Source organism: Temnothorax nylanderi, unplaced genomic scaffold (genome assembly GCF_030848795.1).
Source record: "Temnothorax nylanderi isolate EJ_2023f unplaced genomic scaffold, tnyl_v1.0 TNYL_tig0590_pilon, whole genome shotgun sequence".
NCBI lineage: Eukaryota > Metazoa > Arthropoda > Insecta > Hymenoptera > Formicidae > Temnothorax > Temnothorax nylanderi.
In genome coordinates this window covers 87,289-105,190 of record NW_027249652.1, presented here as the reverse complement: position 1 = coordinate 105,190, position 17,902 = coordinate 87,289, and the positions used below count along the sequence as shown (strand labels likewise).

Below are 17,902 nucleotides of genomic sequence, written 5' to 3'. Positions count from 1 at the left end.
ATCGAGATTAAAATAACACGTTACTTTATTGATTTAAAAATAAATTATTTCTATTTTTAAAACAAACTTTAACAGGGTTCTATTTATGTACAGATTCTCAAAAATTTCAAACGTCTGTAACTCCGGAACTAATTAACCAAATTTTAATTAATTGTATATGAAATAGGGGTAGAAAAAACTGGAAAATACAATAGAATTAGATATAGATCGCTATCTCAAATATTAAAAAAATTACAGCGTAAAACACACTTTTCTAAAAAAAAAATTTTTTTTCAAAGAACCCTTTTACAGATCATCGCCCAATTCAATACCAACCTTCGTTGAATGATTCTCTATCGATTAAAAAAAAAAGAGCCCGATATCTCAATATTTGCGAAAGTTAGAGCACATACAGACAACATATGCACACACATACACACATACATACAGACGGACATGCGATTTTAATGCAATATTTCGACATTTTAGAACACTCTGAACATATTGGCATCAAAAACTCAAAAAACAATCTTTTCTTTGGTTTCTTCTACCCCTATTTCATATATAATTCATTTAAATTTGGTTGACTAGACCCAACTTTATACACGATCAAAGGTTCATATACAAAATTCACGAAAACAAAGCTTCCTCTATGAAGAAGCAAAATTATAAATACTCTAAAAGCATCATTAATATTTATTATAATATTTATTATAACATTTATTTATATAAAACATTGTTATATACTCATATTTGTTCTATAAGGATTTTCTATAAGGATTTATTTTATATAAGGGTATTAATTAGTGACATTTAAACATTCTAAGAAATATTTTATTACAATTATATATTTCCATTACATTTAGAATACATTTATTATAATTTTACTATTGTCATATATAAATATATTACATTTTTATTTATTTAAACATTATATAAATATACATTATACATATCTAACTATAAATGTATATAACGACCTATTTGAAATGGGCGCTCAGAGGGCGCTGCCATCACTTGCCCTAAGTCGCGCATGACCGTGGACAGCTTGGCTTCACAAAATAAGCGGAGTTGCGCTACTGTATATACTGTGGTTACATCCTGACCTGACCTGACACGCACTATATCATTAGATATTGCTAACAAACAATTTGTTGTAAACCAATTGCGTGTCTACGCTCACGACATAACCTCACGTTTACACATGATATTCGCGCTCTTATCCTCTAGGATCGCATCTCGCTTACGTTTTCCATACACCTGGGTCGCTCGTGTCCCCGTGGGACTTCCGGTTGCTGATATCGCGTTCCGGGTATCGGATTACGACGTGACTCAACGCTATGCCTCTCCGGGCATGCCTCGACGGATTTTCATTCCGAATTCTTGACGATAATTCGCGATTCGCGTTTATGCGACCCGGTGAACGTACAACGTCGGGATCGACCTGGGTGTGTTCGTTGGACACCCCAGCATTGATTTGTGTCAAAACTTCTCGCGGAAGTTACGCGGCTCGCGTTTTCTTGACCCGGTGCGTCGATCGCATCGGGATCACCCTAGGCGTGTTCCCTGGACTCGAAACATTATCATTGTGTCGAAATTAATCGCGCATATTACGTGATTCGCGTTTTTGCAATCCACGTAATGTACTTCATTTCCCGTGTTATCTCGCGTTTCGCCGTGATCCACTGGTCACGCTCATGACGCTACGCTTATTGAGAAAGTTAATCGTTTGCGAATTTAATAACTAGATAAAATTACCATATTCCGTGTTTCGCGATCACCCCTTGGCTGTCGCCGGATGCGTCGTTCTAGACGAATAAATCTCTATATCGCTCGGGTCGGGAGAAATAAAAAGGTCAAACACAGATTTGTTTTACACCCTATGCCGTTACTGGCATTTAATCGCTGACTCATCTACTCCGCGTTCGTGTCATTGTTACACAATTAACTACTCGCACGCTTCGACATTCTCGGTGCGCAACACCCTTTATGGGCCACGCTACGATGAATAGACCTTTAATCGTCATACATATACATCGTGACTCAAAGTTCACGCCGTGCCGTGAAAACCCCCTTTATGGGCCACGCTTCTCTGGACGGACCTTTATTTCTCGCGCATACATATACCCCGTGACTCGATTTCATTGTCGCATGAAACAAATGTCTTTTAATTCAAGAACCTGAGAAGTAAACGGAGTCAATTTTGTTCGAGAGCACGCGATAGCGCGAGATAGCGCGAGGTAAAGACAACCACAAGAGAAGACACAGCAAGTACAGAAAAAGTAGCGTTTATAATGTCAAATATGTACAGAGATAACAAAGGTTTCTTTTAGGCAAGTGCCGTGAGCGCGCACAGAGTTTAGCACGGCGAAAGCAGCGGAAAGCCGTTAAGCAAGCGAGTGCGAAAAGGCGGCGGTACGCAATATAGAAAAGCGGTATAGAAAAGCGGTGTAGAAAAGCGGTGTACTAGCGGTGATCTGCGAGCGAAATCGATTCTGCGGCGCAGCGGCGGTCTCTTTATCACCTCCGAGGCGAAACTCCCTCCAGGCTGGTTACCACCAGTTTCGGGAGGGTGATTGGCCATCGGAGCCCTACGTCATAGTACAGACGTCACCGTTTTCACGTGACGACCCGGCGGGATCGTTACATGTTTTCAACTGCTTTGTTTATAGCATGGATCTTTCTTTTGTGAGAGCGTAGTCGTTTGACTTTGTTTATGCGACCGGTCGGCCGTGGCTGTGTTGTTGCTGACAATTAGCGAACTTTCGGAATGTAATGAAAGATCCATGCTATAACGTGCTGATAGTTATTCCCTTGAAGCAAATTCATTTAGGCGATTACTTTATAGAAAGCGTGACATGCGCTGACATGCAACCGAATGATCACGATCTCACACAAATTTATTTGTAAACTCGCAGAGAGAAGGAAAATAAACAATATTAATTTTTTTTAAATCTTAAACCAAACATAATTACGCGGAGAAAAGGAAAATCAATAATATTGATTTTTTTTAATCTGAAACCAAATAATCAGTCTATTTGTATTTTTACAAGGATAAGGAAAAGTAAATGATATTACTTTTAATCACGTTACTCGCCGTCTCGCGCACTTATGACCTACGGCACTTTTTAATATTTAATCAAAACAGAAAATTATCTTTTACGTCGCTGGACGCTTGCCGCTCTGACGCTTGTCAGAAAATCAAAACTTTATTACATTAGAAAAAGAAATCTTATTACATAAAACGCTCTATTGTCTTTTTCACAGGACCGCACTCCACTCCTTTACTGCGCGTCCTTTGCCTCCATCGGCTCGGTTGAGTCGACCCCCTGTCACTTGTACCACTGCTAGGCCACGTCTCTGCCCTCCGGCCTGCTTCCTCGACGCCCTCCGGACGTACACCAGTGGCTGTGGCAGCAGAAGATTTTCCCCTATGATCGGCCCCTGCTTCCGCGTTGCTGGCGTCTCCGAGATCGCAGCTGACGGCTGCAAGGTCAGGTTGTGACCGGACTAACGATGGAAATTATATGAAAATATTTATTAAGCCACTTACTCGGGCTGAAAATACGGTCGCCACTGTATTTTAAGCGTAAACACAGAAAGCATAAGTAACTGCGTTGCCCCGTCCTTCCTTTCAGCAAGATGGCTGCCGTCTTCTACGTCGCGGATGTGTTCAAGGCCGTCGGCCACGCCCTTGTTAAGCGAAGCGTACTCTACGGTAATGTCGATAGGATATTCACTGGGGTCGCGAATAATCACTCTCAGATTACTATAAACAAATAATTTAATTTCAGACGTAACACTTCTAAAATGCGGACGCATTCGCTCGATCGCGTGGATTGCGTCGAGGTTTCTCGAAACGTCGCTACCGCTACAGGTGCTAATTAATGAACGCGTGGGTAATTGCCTCTAGGTTCCCGCTATCGCGCAATACTTGTCGATACTGAATTAACAATCACGCTACTGACGCTAGCGGACAACGGGATAAGAACTCGTACGCGGATTTTCTCTGAGCAACACGAACGATGTTACTCATCCGACGGATACTCGAGAACTGTCCGAGAGAAACGGTCTCGGCTCTCCCACTTTATCTTCACGCACGCGCTGTGTTGTGTATTCCGGCGCGAAGTCGCTAACATTTTCGAGTTCTCCTATTGGCCCATCGCGTAACCGACGTTTTGTTCCCCGGAAAAAATCTCCCGGAAATCAGTTCCCGGAAAAAATCTCTCCGGAAAAAATCTCCCCATCAAAAAATCTCCCCCGGAAAAAATCTCCCTCGGAAAATATCTCCCCCGGAAAAAATCTCCCCGGAAAAATCTCCCCCGGCAAAAATCTCCCCCGGAAAAAATCTCCCCCGGAAACATTTTCGGTGCCCAGCAAAAACCGAGGTGCCACATGGGTTTACAACTTTCCACGTGTGAAAAGCCCACGCACGTACTTTGCAAGGCACACTATGTGTATAGTTTAATGATAGTGGAGCCCCCCGCAGGGCCGTGACTAAAAACAAAGACAATAAATACATAACTCATGATAATTTAAAACAACGAAAGATTGACAGCAACATTCCTCAGGAATTTAAACGCATTCAACAAAGCGCAATTAACGTAATACAATCGGCGTAACTAACAACAAAGATAAATAACACATAAATCATAACACATTTTTATAACGACAGATTGGCAGCGACATTTTTCAAATATTGTAACACATCCTGTCGGTTGTATGCTGCAACGAGACTCTTCAATCGCGCATCGTTGTCTTTGTAGCGCTTGTTTCTATTATTCGCAGGAGCGTGAGCATTCGCGCGCGCAATGTGAGCCTCGACGAGACCCTGCTCTGCCTGAAGCAACTCGATCATTTTCCACAGTACGAGATGCGAACCATTTGCTCTCCGATTTAGTGCATGGTGCCATCCTTCCACTGCATTGTTGGTACGAGCAACAGCCACCATCACTGAGGAGTAGTGGTTCCACAAAGAAACATCAAACATTGCGCCGCGTCGTACTTTACGACGACCTAACACGCCAACCCAAGTGTGCTCAAAATAATCGAGGAAACCTCTCAAATCCTTCTCATTATCAGTGAAAAATTTCGACTGTAGCAAAGCATCGTACGCGTAATGTACATCGCAGAAAGGAACAAATGCCAATGCGAATAACATTCGTAAATTACGAGCCACGCGGCTGCTCTCGCGGTACAATGGCGCAAGGTCGTGATCTTGTATACTACGCCAAAGTGCTTGACCGAAATGGAATAAACACCCCTTGAGTTCACATTCGGGAAATTCTAGTGTAACGGCTTTTAAAAATGCCATCTCAAAATCCGACATTACATTTTTTGGGGCCACCCCGGGAATAGCATCTTTTAGAACCCGCAACAGAGTTTGATATGTTCTCTTGCGTCGATTAGGGCATAACGCATATACAAGAGGCACAACCTTGCCATTCACCTCCCCATGTACGGTGTACAGTTGGTCGAATATTTCAGGCACTACTTTAAAAGTACCATCACAATACCATGTGTCACATCCTCGCAACACCTGCAGATTATCCTCCGTAGCAAATATAAGCAGTCTGTTGTTAATATCCTCAGAGTCGAATAACAAGAATTTCACGCTCTTCAATGTCTGTTGAAAGTGTTCTGGTATTTCATACAGTGTGTTCTTCCTGGGATTAGGCGGTAAAGGATTGTTCCTTTGACGGATTCCTCGGACAGTCCGACTCAATGACTCAGCACTCGGTAATTGTGCAGCAACAGGAGACGACACCGTACCCAGCACAGACGCCACTAATGACGATGATGCTTCCTTGCTTGTCACCGCTTTCTTCCGTAATTTTGCAACAACGCGCTTTGTCTCAACTGCTGCAGCGTTAGGAGCGTGAGTTGTGTGCTCAGTTTGATGCAAAATGATGCCTATAATAAGCAAAAAGTAAAAGAGTAATGAAAAATTTCCGATACTGCTGTTAAGTACATTAATTTACGTACCATCGCGTAACACCGACGACGTGTGACAAATCCCACGACACCCGGTTTTATACTGCACACACCGCCAAATAACTTTTCCATTAGACCCCTCCCCATGCTTGTAATACAATTCACCATCAGCAATCAGCTGATTCTTTCCCTTGTTGCTTTTTACAAATTTGAGCGGCATGGTGCACGATAATATCGCTACCAGTACTTACAACAGACTGATTACTGTTAATCGAGGTGATATTGCTGACGATGAGTAAACACAGCACAATCAGTTGACGGTTCCGAATAATAACATATACAAGCACCAAATAAAGTCGCACAGTCTAGTGTAACGGCCCTTCAAATGCCGTCTCAATTTGAAATACAGTAGTGCTGGATTTTTTCCGGGGGATATTTTATCGGGGGGAGATTATTTCCGGGGGAGTTTTTTTCCGGGGGAGATTTTTTCCGTAGGAGATTTTTTCCGGGGGAGATTCTTTCCGGGGAGATTTTCCCGGGAACTTGTTTCCGGGGAGGATTTTTCCGGGGAGATTTCTTCCTAGAACCCTTGCACTATTTGCACTAAATGCGAATGCGCTAAGTCGATGTCTTGACTCAGCACCTGTTCTAGAAAGTGCCACAATAAAGTGCGACAACGTGAACTGGCTATCGCTCGCTCTGCCGTGCGTGAACCAATCACGTCGTCGCAATGACGAAAGTCGCGAATACGCGAAAAGGAGTCACTCGATCTGCACCGAGTGACTCCTGAAAAGTCACAATGACGACTCACGACTCCAGGTAAGTATATTTAGGTAATTTAACCCATTTCTAATGTATTTTTATGTTTCAGGTACCCAGGATCATCGTGGAATTGTCTCATCTATCACTGGAACCGGCGCATGTAAAGGTAAGTGTAAAAGGTAAGTACAATGTTCTTAAAACTATCGCACGCATAATTATATGTAACTAATACTTAATTCGACAGGGAATGTTATAAATATCAATAATAAAACGGAATCAACGCGCTTTTACCAAATCACTATCACGATAAATACAGGCCTCTCATTGGCTGGCATTGCGCGTGCTGACTGAAAGTGTGCACTTTGTGCACCTAATTGGCTAAAGGCCTTGGAAAATCATAAATCTCTGTAAAATGCAATGAAATGTAATAAAATGTAGTGAATAAATATCGTTTCGCCAGGAATCAATCCTATTGGTCGTTACTGTTAATAAATCTAATAAACGAACTCAAAATCTTTTCTACCTGTCAATATCTGCACTTTGGCACGAATCGATAATCTTATACTGTAATATAATCGCTGGGCCACTTATGGCTCGTCACGCATGTTTAATAATATTATGTAAAGTGTATAAAGTGTAAAGAGTGTAATAATGATATCTGTATCTGGAAAGCATGTAATAATTGGAAAAAATATGATAATTGAAATTATAATGAATTCTTTAAGTTGCATAATGGTGTCTCAATGAATGAATCTAACTGTACTGCACTTTGGCTGAATGAATTAAAAGGATCATGTAAATTATAAAAATTGTAAATAATATCAAAATGAATGCAAGAATTATTATGTAGAATTTATCTGGGATCATTATTGGGAATGAAATGGAAAATCTATAGTTGTGATTCTAATCGAGCTCTGATTGGCTCTGGGAACGAATTATCGTTAATATGTAAAATTGTCTCCTTATTTAGAAGGAATGTGTTCTTGTAAGTGTAACAGTATTGCTCTTTGTTGTTGTATCGTAGTCTTTGGCTTCGGAGTGTACAGAGTGTACTAAGTGTAACACAGTGTATATGTATTTTGCTTATATCTAACGCTATTTTAACACTAATATCTTTTTCACTGTAAAATCGTATAAAATAATCTAAAAGTCGGCTTTCTGCCTTCTCTAAATAAACTTTGACATGTAAAACTCGAAATAAAACGTTCGATATAAAATAAAATCTCAGGCACATAAAATTATCGGAAATCACTCGCGAATATTATAAGACTTAATTCTAATTCGATATCTAACTCTAAAAAGGGATACGACGCGTTACACCCTTTTACACCCGTGGGTGTAACTCCTGGATCTGTACAAAATTACCTTTTTCAGAAAGGTAAAAAAAGGCGCCAAGTACACGCATGGTTACCTCGGAAAAACTAAGTGGTAGTATCATTAATTTTAAATTAATAAAATCCAAGTGGTACTTAATGTGTTTATATTATTAGCATTATTCAAGCTACCCAGATAACACAAGCATTTTCTACGAATATTCTATAAATATTTTTCGAGAATATTAGAATATTCCCACAATATACTAATAAGATGGAAATAATGTTTTATGAATATGTATAGAATGTCAAAATAGGACTAGTTTTAATATTAAAAAATAGATTGAAAGAATATTCTGTATTACATTCAAGGAATATGAAAAGAAGCTTTATAGAATGTCAAAATGGAACCAGTTTTAATATTGAAAAATAGATTGAAAGAATATTCTGTATTATATTCAAGGAATATGAAAAAAAGCTTTTTAAAACTATCTGAATAATGTTTATAGAATGTTCCAAAAATACGTCATCCAAATCGTACAGCAGATGTTTATAGAAATATATATTTTGATAGGAAAGAAAGTAAGGAAAGGTATAAAGTGAGAATTAAAATGTTTTATCATATATATATATATATATATAGGTATATATGATAAAACATTTTAATTCTCACTTTTACCTTTTCTTACTTTTTTTCTTAAAATATATATTTGCATAAACATCTGCTGTACGATTTGGATGACGTATTTTTGGAACATTCTATAAACATTATTCAGATAGTTTTTAAAAGCTTCTTTTCATATTCCTTGAATATAATACAGAATATTCTTTCAATCTATTTTTCAATATTAAAACACGCTGTACAATTTAGATTGTATATAAATATTGATTATATGATGGAAAATTATACAAATAACATTATATATAATTGTAAATTCTGTACGTTTATTATAACACATATTTTTATTATGTTATAGTAATACATGAACGTAAATATATATAAACTTTATCTAAACACAAAATTTATAACCTCTATAAATGATTGTGTAGTCGCAGACGCCTAATTGCACACTTTTATCACTCGATCTGGATCTGAATAAAAAAATATATATATTTTTTTTCTAAGTTGTCTGGGTAGACATACTAAAATCAAACCAGTCATTCTTGACCGTTTTATGACTTTTCTTTGAGAGTTTGAGAGATTCAGTATGCTCGTCATCTCACGATAACATGCAAACACCTGACACAGTTCCACTTAATGTAACGTGGCCGGACTACACTCATTGGTTCTTCGCTGGAATAAGTCGGTAGGCTTAGTCCTCTTAAGTCGTCTCAGCTGTCTTCTGATGTTTAGTAGTCGTACAGCTTCGATGTTTCGGTGATTTGCCAGGCGTAGTTCATGACTCCTAGCTGCCTTGGTAATTTCTTCTTCAACAGTAGTAATGTTGAGATCTTTTCTAATGTCTGCGTTTCTCATGTACCAGCGGGCATTGACAATGTCTCGCAGTACTTTGTTTAGAAAGATCTGTATCTTATTGATATTTGACGCTTTGCTACAGCCCAGAGCTGAATGCCATAGGTCCAAACCGGTTTCATGATTTGTTTGAATAACATGAGTTTGTTATGGATAGACAGTTTGGATTGCCGCCCTATCATCCAATATAACTTCCTTTTAATAGACTTTAGTTGTTTAATCTTGATCATGATATGCTCCTTCCAACGAAGCTTAGCATCGAGTGTCATGCCAAGATATTTCGCTGTATTAGCATAAGGTACGCGCTGTTGATTAAGAGTAATTGGAAGTGGGGACTCCTGTCTGTTGGTGAAATTGATATGCTGTGATTTGCTTTCATTGAACTTGATACGCCACCGTTTAGCCCAGTCCGTAATCTCATTGACAGCGCGTTGGAGCTTATTAGTAGCATACCGCGTATCAGTTCCAGTCGCCAAAATTGAAATATCGTCAGCGTAAGTGGCTATCTTTGTACCTTGACATTTAGGAATATCGGCAGTGTAGAGTAGATACAGGATCGGTCCCAGTACACTGCCTTGCGGAACACCAGCTGCAATTTTCCCGAAGCTGGAGAATGCGTCTTCGTAGCGGACACGAAAACATCGGTCTGAAATATAGGATTCCAGCAACAAACTGAGTGCTTTTGGTAGGAACTTGCGAAGTTTGAACTTAAGTCCTTTATGCCACACTTTGTCAAAGGCCTGCGCAACGTCCAAAAAGATGGCTGAACAAACCTTTTTCTCCTCGAAAGCTTTTTCGATATCCCAGATTATTCGGTGCACTTGGTCAATCGTGGAATGTTTGTCACGGAACCCGAACTGATGATCAGGAATAAGTCGTTTTTCTTCGATTATGAGCTTAAGCCTCTTCGATAGAAGTTTCTCATAAACTTTGGAGATAACCGGCAGCAGGGAGATTGGCCTGTAAGACGCCGCTTTCTCAGGCGGTTTACCTGGTTTTGGAATTGTGATAACTTCAGCAATTTTCCATTGCTTAGGGACAAACCGCAGTCTGAACGAGGCGTTGAATATGTGTGTCAGTTTCATTATTCCGCTGAATGGTAATTCTTTCAACATTTGCACTGTGATCATATTGTAACCAGGAGCTTTCTTCGGATTTAAGTGCTTGATAGTTTCCCAAACTTCTTTAGGTAAGACTGGAGTAATGAGCGTTTCATCTCCGCTGTCTTCAGGGGTAAGGTTTTCTTCCGCTGTCTGTCTCGGATGTGATTGAAACACTTTTTCAAGATGATCCGCGTGTACGTCAGCTTTCTCCTGATTGCTTCTCGCCCAGGTGTTATTGGTTTTCTTGATCGGTGGAGCGTTAATAATGGGGCGTTTAATGCGTTTGGTTGCTTTCCATAGCGAATAATTGGTATCTTTATCATCAGTAAGATTCTCAAGGTACCTAGCAATTCCTTCATTCTTGATGTCATTCAGTAATCTTTTCAGCTGCTGACTAAGATTATTGAAGATGGTTTTGTCGGCAGGATGTCTTGTCTGTTGCCATATTCTTCGTGCCCTTCGTTTATCCAATATCAACTGTTTTATTTCCAGGGGATAATTTTTTCCTGGTACTCGCTGTTTCAATTCTGGCGTGCAGTTTTTAGCAGCCTGCTGTATTTGTTCTGTAAACAGCTTTATATCATTTTCAAGTTGTTCTTTAGTTGTGAGCGGGACGTTGAGAACAACTGAGCTTTCTAAATATGTACTAAAACCTTCCCAGTCAGTCATCCTATTGGTGAGCGCCAATGCTGGTCGTTTAGTTATCACAGTTTCACTCAGAGTAAGAACGATAGGCGTGTGATCGCTACTGAGATCAAATGACCCTTCTACTTTTGTAAAGCTAGTTGGTATCCCTTTGCATATGAACATGTCAATAACATCCGGGCATTTATTCGGATCAGAAGGCCAATATGTAGGAGTTCCTTCTGATAGGACGTGACATGATAATGTCTGAGCCGCTTCATAAAGTCTTCTTCCCTTGGTAGTTATTATTCTCGAACCCCAGCTCGTGTGCTTGCTATTGTAATCACCGCCAGCCACAAACCGATTGCCTAAAGATTGCAGAAATTCAATATAATCCTCCACCATAATATTATGTCTTGGAGGGCTATACACTGCGGTTATATTGCACTGAAGTTTCCTGTTATAAATCCTTACGGTTGTTGCTTGGATCATTTCAGAGGAGAACTTCAACTCCTCATGATGTTTAATATTTTCCTTAATTATCACTGCTGAGCCTCCTCTGCATTTGTTGGATGGATGTAGCGTGTGATAGACTTTATATCCTTTGAATCGCACTACCGTCTCCTTGGTAAAGCGAGTTTCAGCTACAAGACAAATGTCAATTTTTTGACTGTCCAGGAACAGCGCTAATTCTAGGTTACGCTGTTCGAGGCCGTTAGCGTTCCATGCAGCAATTCGAATGGAGCCTGCTATTTTATTTCTTTTTTGGGGCAGTCCTACTGCTCACAGTTTGTTGAAACATAGTCATAAACATATCGTTAAGCTTATCTTGCGAGGCCATGAATTGGTCAAGCCTAGCCATAAAGCTTGCCATATCACGGCATGCTGACTGTTCCGGTTGAGACTTTTCCTCATTAACTGTTCCTTTTGCAGTTTTGTTTGCATAGGATGCCTTTGCAGTTGTAACGTCTGCTTTAGATTTAAATTTTTCTGCTTGGCGGGATTGTTGTGCTGCTTGAAGTTTCTTAATTGACTTTCTTTGTGAGTTTAGCACTCCCTGTTTACCTTTTCTATTTTTATCTCGTAATCTTTGTAATTCTACGGCAACCATACAGCCTCTGTAGTTTGCTGTATGTCCTTGCCCACAATTGGCACATTTTGGCGTAGTGGAGCGGTCCTTAATACAATCTTTTGTGTAGTGGTGACCAGCGCATTTAACGCAGCGTGCAGCTTTGTGGCAATTATTTTTAACATGGTTGTATCCTTGATATTTTTTACATTGCACTATTTTCTGATGATTTCTTCGCACAGGCTCTATGCTCACTTTTTGATTACATAGAACATTTAACGCATAGATTTTACTAACATCCTCGTTTTTATCAAAGGCAAGTTCGAAGAGTCTTAGGGGCACTTTCACGTCACTGGTTCTATGTCTTCCGTTTTTATCTGTAGAATATCGGTATCCGAATATGTTTACTACATTGGCAATCTTGTAGTTCATTCTCATTAAGTCGTTTTTAATAGATTCCGGATCAGTCTTAGCATGAAGACCCCTTGCCATGACTCGTATTGGTCTATTTTGCTTGTCTGAGAACGTGAACCATTCTATTTTGTTCTCATTAAACAAGTTCGAGAGTCTCCTATATTCCGCATGATCGATAAGGTTGATTTTGAACTGTTCAGGGTGCGGTTGGCTAGTGATTTTAACCTTTGAGTTATCAGGTCCAATTATTTTTTCAAGATCATGATATTTGATCCCAATAGCATAGATTGGTGGCGGTGCTTGTTCCCTCATTCCTTTGTTTAGGCGCTGTTGTTCACCTTGTTTGGATGTCCCCGGTCTAGTTAAAGGGGATGTTTCTGGAGAATTGGAGGCTTTCCTTTTTTTTGATGCTCTCTTGGGTTTTACTAGTATGAACTCCGTTTCCTTGTTGACGTCCTTTTTCTCTCGCGCATCATCATCAAATTCTGCTTCATCAGTAGAATATGATGGATTGTATCCATCCTTTTTAAGATGACTTTGCAGCTGTGAAATCGTGGCCTCCAAGTGAGCAATCCTTTGTTCCGCTGCTTTTAGTTGGTTGTACAAGATAAATTCGTTAGCCGTTTTCAGCTGGCTATGTTGAATGAGATCTTGACTTTCTCTAGTCAAGATCTGCTTTTGTTGCGTTAGAGTCGCTATTTCTTGAGGCAAAAACGACGTCTCCGCCCCTTGAGGCACATCCGTCGCTTCTGACGTAATTGTAGTTAATCCAAACAATGGTTGGCCTCCCCCAGAATCCTTGAGGCCTGTCTCCATGGAGAGTGGATTTTCCAGGTCATTGCCTGGCCTACCACCTGGGGTATTTTCCATATTTGTTTTGTCCATTGTCCATGATTTGTGTCAGTTTTGGTCCACCCCGGGTATTTTATTTCCCCGGTACCCTCTGGCAAAGCCAGCGAGCATTCCCCAATCCGCCACCTGGGGAGGCGCCCAATGGGGGACTGACAACCCCACAAGGGATAAAAATATAAAATTATTATAATATAAAAAGTATATTATTTTTTCAGAGATAGCGTTTTCGACCGAGGTGGGTTTCAATCCGGGTTTCAACCAGTTACAAGCGAAATCGAGCATCTAATGGTCAATTCGCCCGCGTTGACGAATAAATGCTCGATTTCGTTGAAACCCGGATTGAAACCCACCTCAGTCGAAAACGCCAAGAGACAAGAAAAATGCATAAGATGCAAATTATACCTACTTTACGTTACAACAGGCCTGTTCACGCCACGGCGCCCAACGATCAGCGTTCTACAGTGCGCGCGCGTTCTTTATTATTGTTTCTGGTACGTAGTACGTGCTCGCGGAGTGGCGTGGCGCTGCAGTAGTTCGACTTCGCCGCTTAATTTGATTAGTTTTGCTACATTCTATAATATTTATAGAATATACTAACAGAATATTTCTACTGACAATTTTATAATATTTCCAGTACATTTATAGAACATTCTTTAAAACGAAAATATTCTATTAACATTTATAGATGATTTCGTTGAGAATATTCTCTTAATAGAATATTTGACGCAGCATAACATATTTATACAATATTGTGTGTTATCTGGGTAGATTGCGATTATGTCTTGTATCGCAAAATATATACGGCTTATAGAGCTTTACAATCTGTACATACTGTTTGTAAGATAAAGATATACTGTTTCTAAGATACGTAACACTACAAAATGCATGATATCAGTACAAAATTACCTTTTTCAAAAAGGTAAAAAAAGGCGTCAAGTACACGCGTAGTTGTTACCTCGAAAAAAAAAACCAAATTGTAGTATTATTAATTTTAAATTCAAAAATATTAATAAAACCCAAATGGTACGTAATATATCTGTGTACCTCGAAAAAGCCCAAAAGTGGGTGGGTAGTATCTTTATTTTAAAAAAAATTAAAACCCAAGTAGTACATATAACTTTGTGTGTATTCCCATTTAAGAGTTTTTCTATTCTAACCCAGGTAGTAGTAGCTTTAATTTTTCTTAACAAAATTATATCACAAAATTGTTACCTTATTCAATCCAAGTGACATCTACAATTTTTCCCAAAAAAAGTATGAAATCTTTAAATTGCGCCAATTGCAAGAGAGAATATGTACAATTGCATCGAAAAGTAATTGTTGTATTACTTTTATAAATCTTTACATTGTAAATTAGAAAAATAATGTATGATAATAATTTCACAAGATTAAAAATTTTTATTTAAATTCAACAAGGGAATACAAGGTATTTAAATACAAAGTTTATATATGTATTTTTTAATAGAATAAAAGATTGAATCATGAAGAATTACATTACAGAGGTAACAGTACAAAATACAAATATTTTATTAAAATATTTAAACCCAACAAGGGAATACAAGGTATTTAAATACAAAGTTTATATATGTAATTTAAAAGATTTAATCGCATCGCAAAGAATTACAGAGGTAACAGTACAAAATAAAAATATTTTATTAAAATACATAAATTTTTCTTGTCAAAAAACTTGAACGCCTCTAAGGCCGTATCCTCTCTAGTCAAAGGTGGCAATGATATCTCTAGGAGTCTCGTGAGTCGAAAGGCTCAAAACAATGTGACACACTACTAGGCGGCCGGTCCTCGCGGTCCGGTCGTCGCACGAGCCCGGTTTGCCGTACGGCGCCTCTGCCCGTCGTCGGGATCTCACCGCTTACGACGGCACGGCGTCTAACGGTCGAACATGAGTTTCGCGAGTTCGATGTCGAGACTCGGAATCGTCTGTAGACGACTTAGGTCCCCATTTATACCATTAGTTATACCATCGAGGTATTGAGATTCTGCTTAAGCTGGTGAGTTCTTTTCTGATGGTGAGCCACCGTGATGAGAGCTGGGATGGCAGTGGTTCATCCCATCGGAGCTTATGAAGCCACAGCTCCTGCAAGAGCATCTTCGCCTTGATCACTACTGGTGATGCAAAGCCTAGTGGATCGAATATCTGAGCCACTTCAGACAAAACGAGGCGTTTGGTGAAATGATTGGTGTGCGATGAGATCCTTGTTGAGAATGTGAATGAATCTTCGTAAGGAAGCCATTTTAATCCGAGGATTTTGGTTGTGCAATCGTCAAATGCAATTTGTGAGCCCTGGTCCCTTTCTGCTTGAACCGCAGTGAGCACATCTTGATGAGTCGCGTGCCACTTTGATAATGGAAAACCGCCCGCCATGCACAAATTCTTCAGTTGCACTGCAATTTCTTTTACCTGCTGAACTGTGTCGGCGCCTCCAAACGTGTCGTCAACATATCGACCCTCAGTGAGTGGCGGCACTGCAAGGGGAAACTTATGGCCTTCATCCTTTACCAGTTGCAGCAGTGTTCGCACTGCTAAGAACGGGGCACCCTTGGTACCATACGTGACCGTTGTTAGATAATTTTCCACTTCCTTGAGTTGTTTGTCTATCCAGAGAACCCGTTGTAAATTCCAGTCATCCTTATGTACGTTGATTTGCCTGTACATTTTGGTGATGTCAGTGGCCACTAAATGCCGAAATTGTCGAATCCAGAGCAAAACGTCTGTGACGTCTAAATGCAACTTGGCTCCCGTGTACATGAGATCATTAAGTGAGCGGCCGGAAGTAGATGCACTCGAGCCATTAAACACCACACGTAATTTTGTGGTTGCACTGTCTGGTTTGAGCACGCCGTGATGTGGCAAGTAATATTGCGCGTGCTGGCTGGAAACGGGTGAAGCCTCCGTCATGTGATTGAGCTCTCGATATTCTGTCATGAACTGATGATACAGGTGTCGATAGTTGTCATCTCGTGAGAATCTTCTTAGTAAGCCCTGCAGGCATCGATGCGCAGTGTGATACGAATCCCCGAGAATATCAGGTGATGATTTTAACGGAAGTCGAACCGTGTATCGACCTGTTGAGTCCCGCGAAACAGTGCTCTTGTAATATTCTTCACATCTTTGCTCGTCAGGAGTAAGCTCATGATTGGTACTCGCAGGCACTTCTTCTTGTGTCCAGAATTTCGCCAGCAACTCGTCGAGAGCATCTTCTCTCTCCTGAATCGAGGCATGATGCACTGCGGCAGATGCCGATGATGATGTGTCGACAGGTCCGAGGACGAGCCATCCAAAAATTGAGAGCTGTGCAATTGGCATCAATGGATCTTGTTTGATGATGTTGGGCTTGATGATCTGCCCATATGAATCAGCTCCAATGATGATATCCACTGGCCGTGGTGTGAGGAAATCTGGATCGGCCAAGGTTAGCTTGGTGAGATGCGGCCATTCCTGTGGTGCAGCGTTGAATGATGGCAAGATGTTGGTTAACGTCTGCAGAATGTGAGCTTGAATGATGACGTCTGATCTTGAGTGAAGTGAGCGGAGCTAGAGTGAGGCAAGTCCTCGAGTTTGAGTTGACTTTTCGCCCCCAATTCCAGTAATGATGATGACAGAATAATGACGAGGAATGTTGAGCTGACGAATGAGTGATTCAGAAACGAAGGTGAGTTCTGAACCTGAATCGATGAGAAGCCGTATGCGCTGAGTAGTCACAAATGAATTTATCTGAGCCAGGGCCGTAGCTAATAATGTTGAGTGTGATGAGCGGGCCGAAGAGAAGTGAGCGACGATTGCACCATCTTCCTATTGAGCTGACGTGGCTGAGCTGGTGATCGGCTTCGCTGATGAGTTCGACTGCTGAGCCTCATGCAGCATCGTGTGGTGTCGGTTGGTGCACTTCTTGCACCCCCGTGAGCTTTTACATGAGCGGACGTTGTGGCGGCCGAGGCAATTACAGAGCCTCCGTGAGATTACTAGTTTCTGTCGGTCGCCCGGAGAGGGGTCCCTGAATTTTGTGCACGTCACGATGAAGTGCGTGCCGTTGCAGCAGTCACATGGGTCCACCGTTGAGCCGTCAGCATTTGCTGTGCGGGCCGGCTGAGCTGCTGCATAATGAGCTGTCGCGGTACGCCTTGCTGTTGATGCGGCCGAGCTTCCAGAGCTGGCCGTTGATTCAATTCTCTCAAGTGCTCGTGCTCGAGATGTCAGGAATTGTTCGAGTTGCTCGAATCGTGGGTACTCTCGCGCGGCTCCCAGAGACGACTCCCACTGCTCCTTTGTTTGGCGATCCGACGTTCGCTTATCTTGCGGCACATTGAGCTGCAGCGGCGTGGTGGACTTGCTCGCATCCGATTTTGCTGGCTCCGACAT

At 40.7% G+C, this 17,902-nt stretch overlaps 2 protein-coding genes across 2 annotated transcripts; both read right to left on the bottom strand.

Moving 5' to 3' along the window:
- Positions 1–4,492: 4,492 nt before the first annotated feature.
- Positions 4,493–6,285, bottom strand: LOC139784149 (uncharacterized). The gene is made up of 2 exons (XM_071723309.1): positions 5,965–6,285; positions 4,493–5,892 (listed from the first exon to the last, which is right to left on the bottom strand). Exons 1-2 carry the CDS (start codon positions 6,131–6,133, stop codon positions 4,643–4,645), a joined length of 1,419 nt encoding a protein of 472 aa, XP_071579410.1. The 5' UTR covers positions 6,134–6,285; the 3' UTR covers positions 4,493–4,642.
- A 9,208-nt stretch (positions 6,286–15,493) lies between these two features.
- Positions 15,494–17,902, bottom strand: LOC139784144 (uncharacterized). Its single transcript, XM_071723307.1, has 2 exons — positions 17,507–17,902; positions 15,494–17,023 (listed from the first exon to the last, which is right to left on the bottom strand). Exons 1-2 carry the CDS (start codon positions 17,900–17,902, stop codon positions 15,494–15,496), a joined length of 1,926 nt encoding a protein of 641 aa, XP_071579408.1.

Excerpts from the sequence above, each read along its gene's own strand:
- LOC139784144 (XM_071723307.1), bottom strand. The coding sequence starts at position 17,902 with ATGTCGGAGCCAGCAAAATCGGATGCGAGCAAGTCCACCACGCCGCTG. Across the intron at positions 17,024-17,506 it reads CGGGCGACCGACAGAAACTA|ACGTTAACCAACATCTTGCC; the intron begins GTAATCTCACGG and ends CACATTCTGCAG.
- LOC139784149 (XM_071723309.1), bottom strand. The coding sequence starts at position 6,133 with ATGCCGCTCAAATTTGTAAAAAGCAACAAGGGAAAGAATCAGCTGATT. Across the intron at positions 5,893-5,964 it reads GTCGTCGGTGTTACGCGATG|GCATCATTTTGCATCAAACT; the intron begins GTACGTAAATTA and ends TGCTTATTATAG.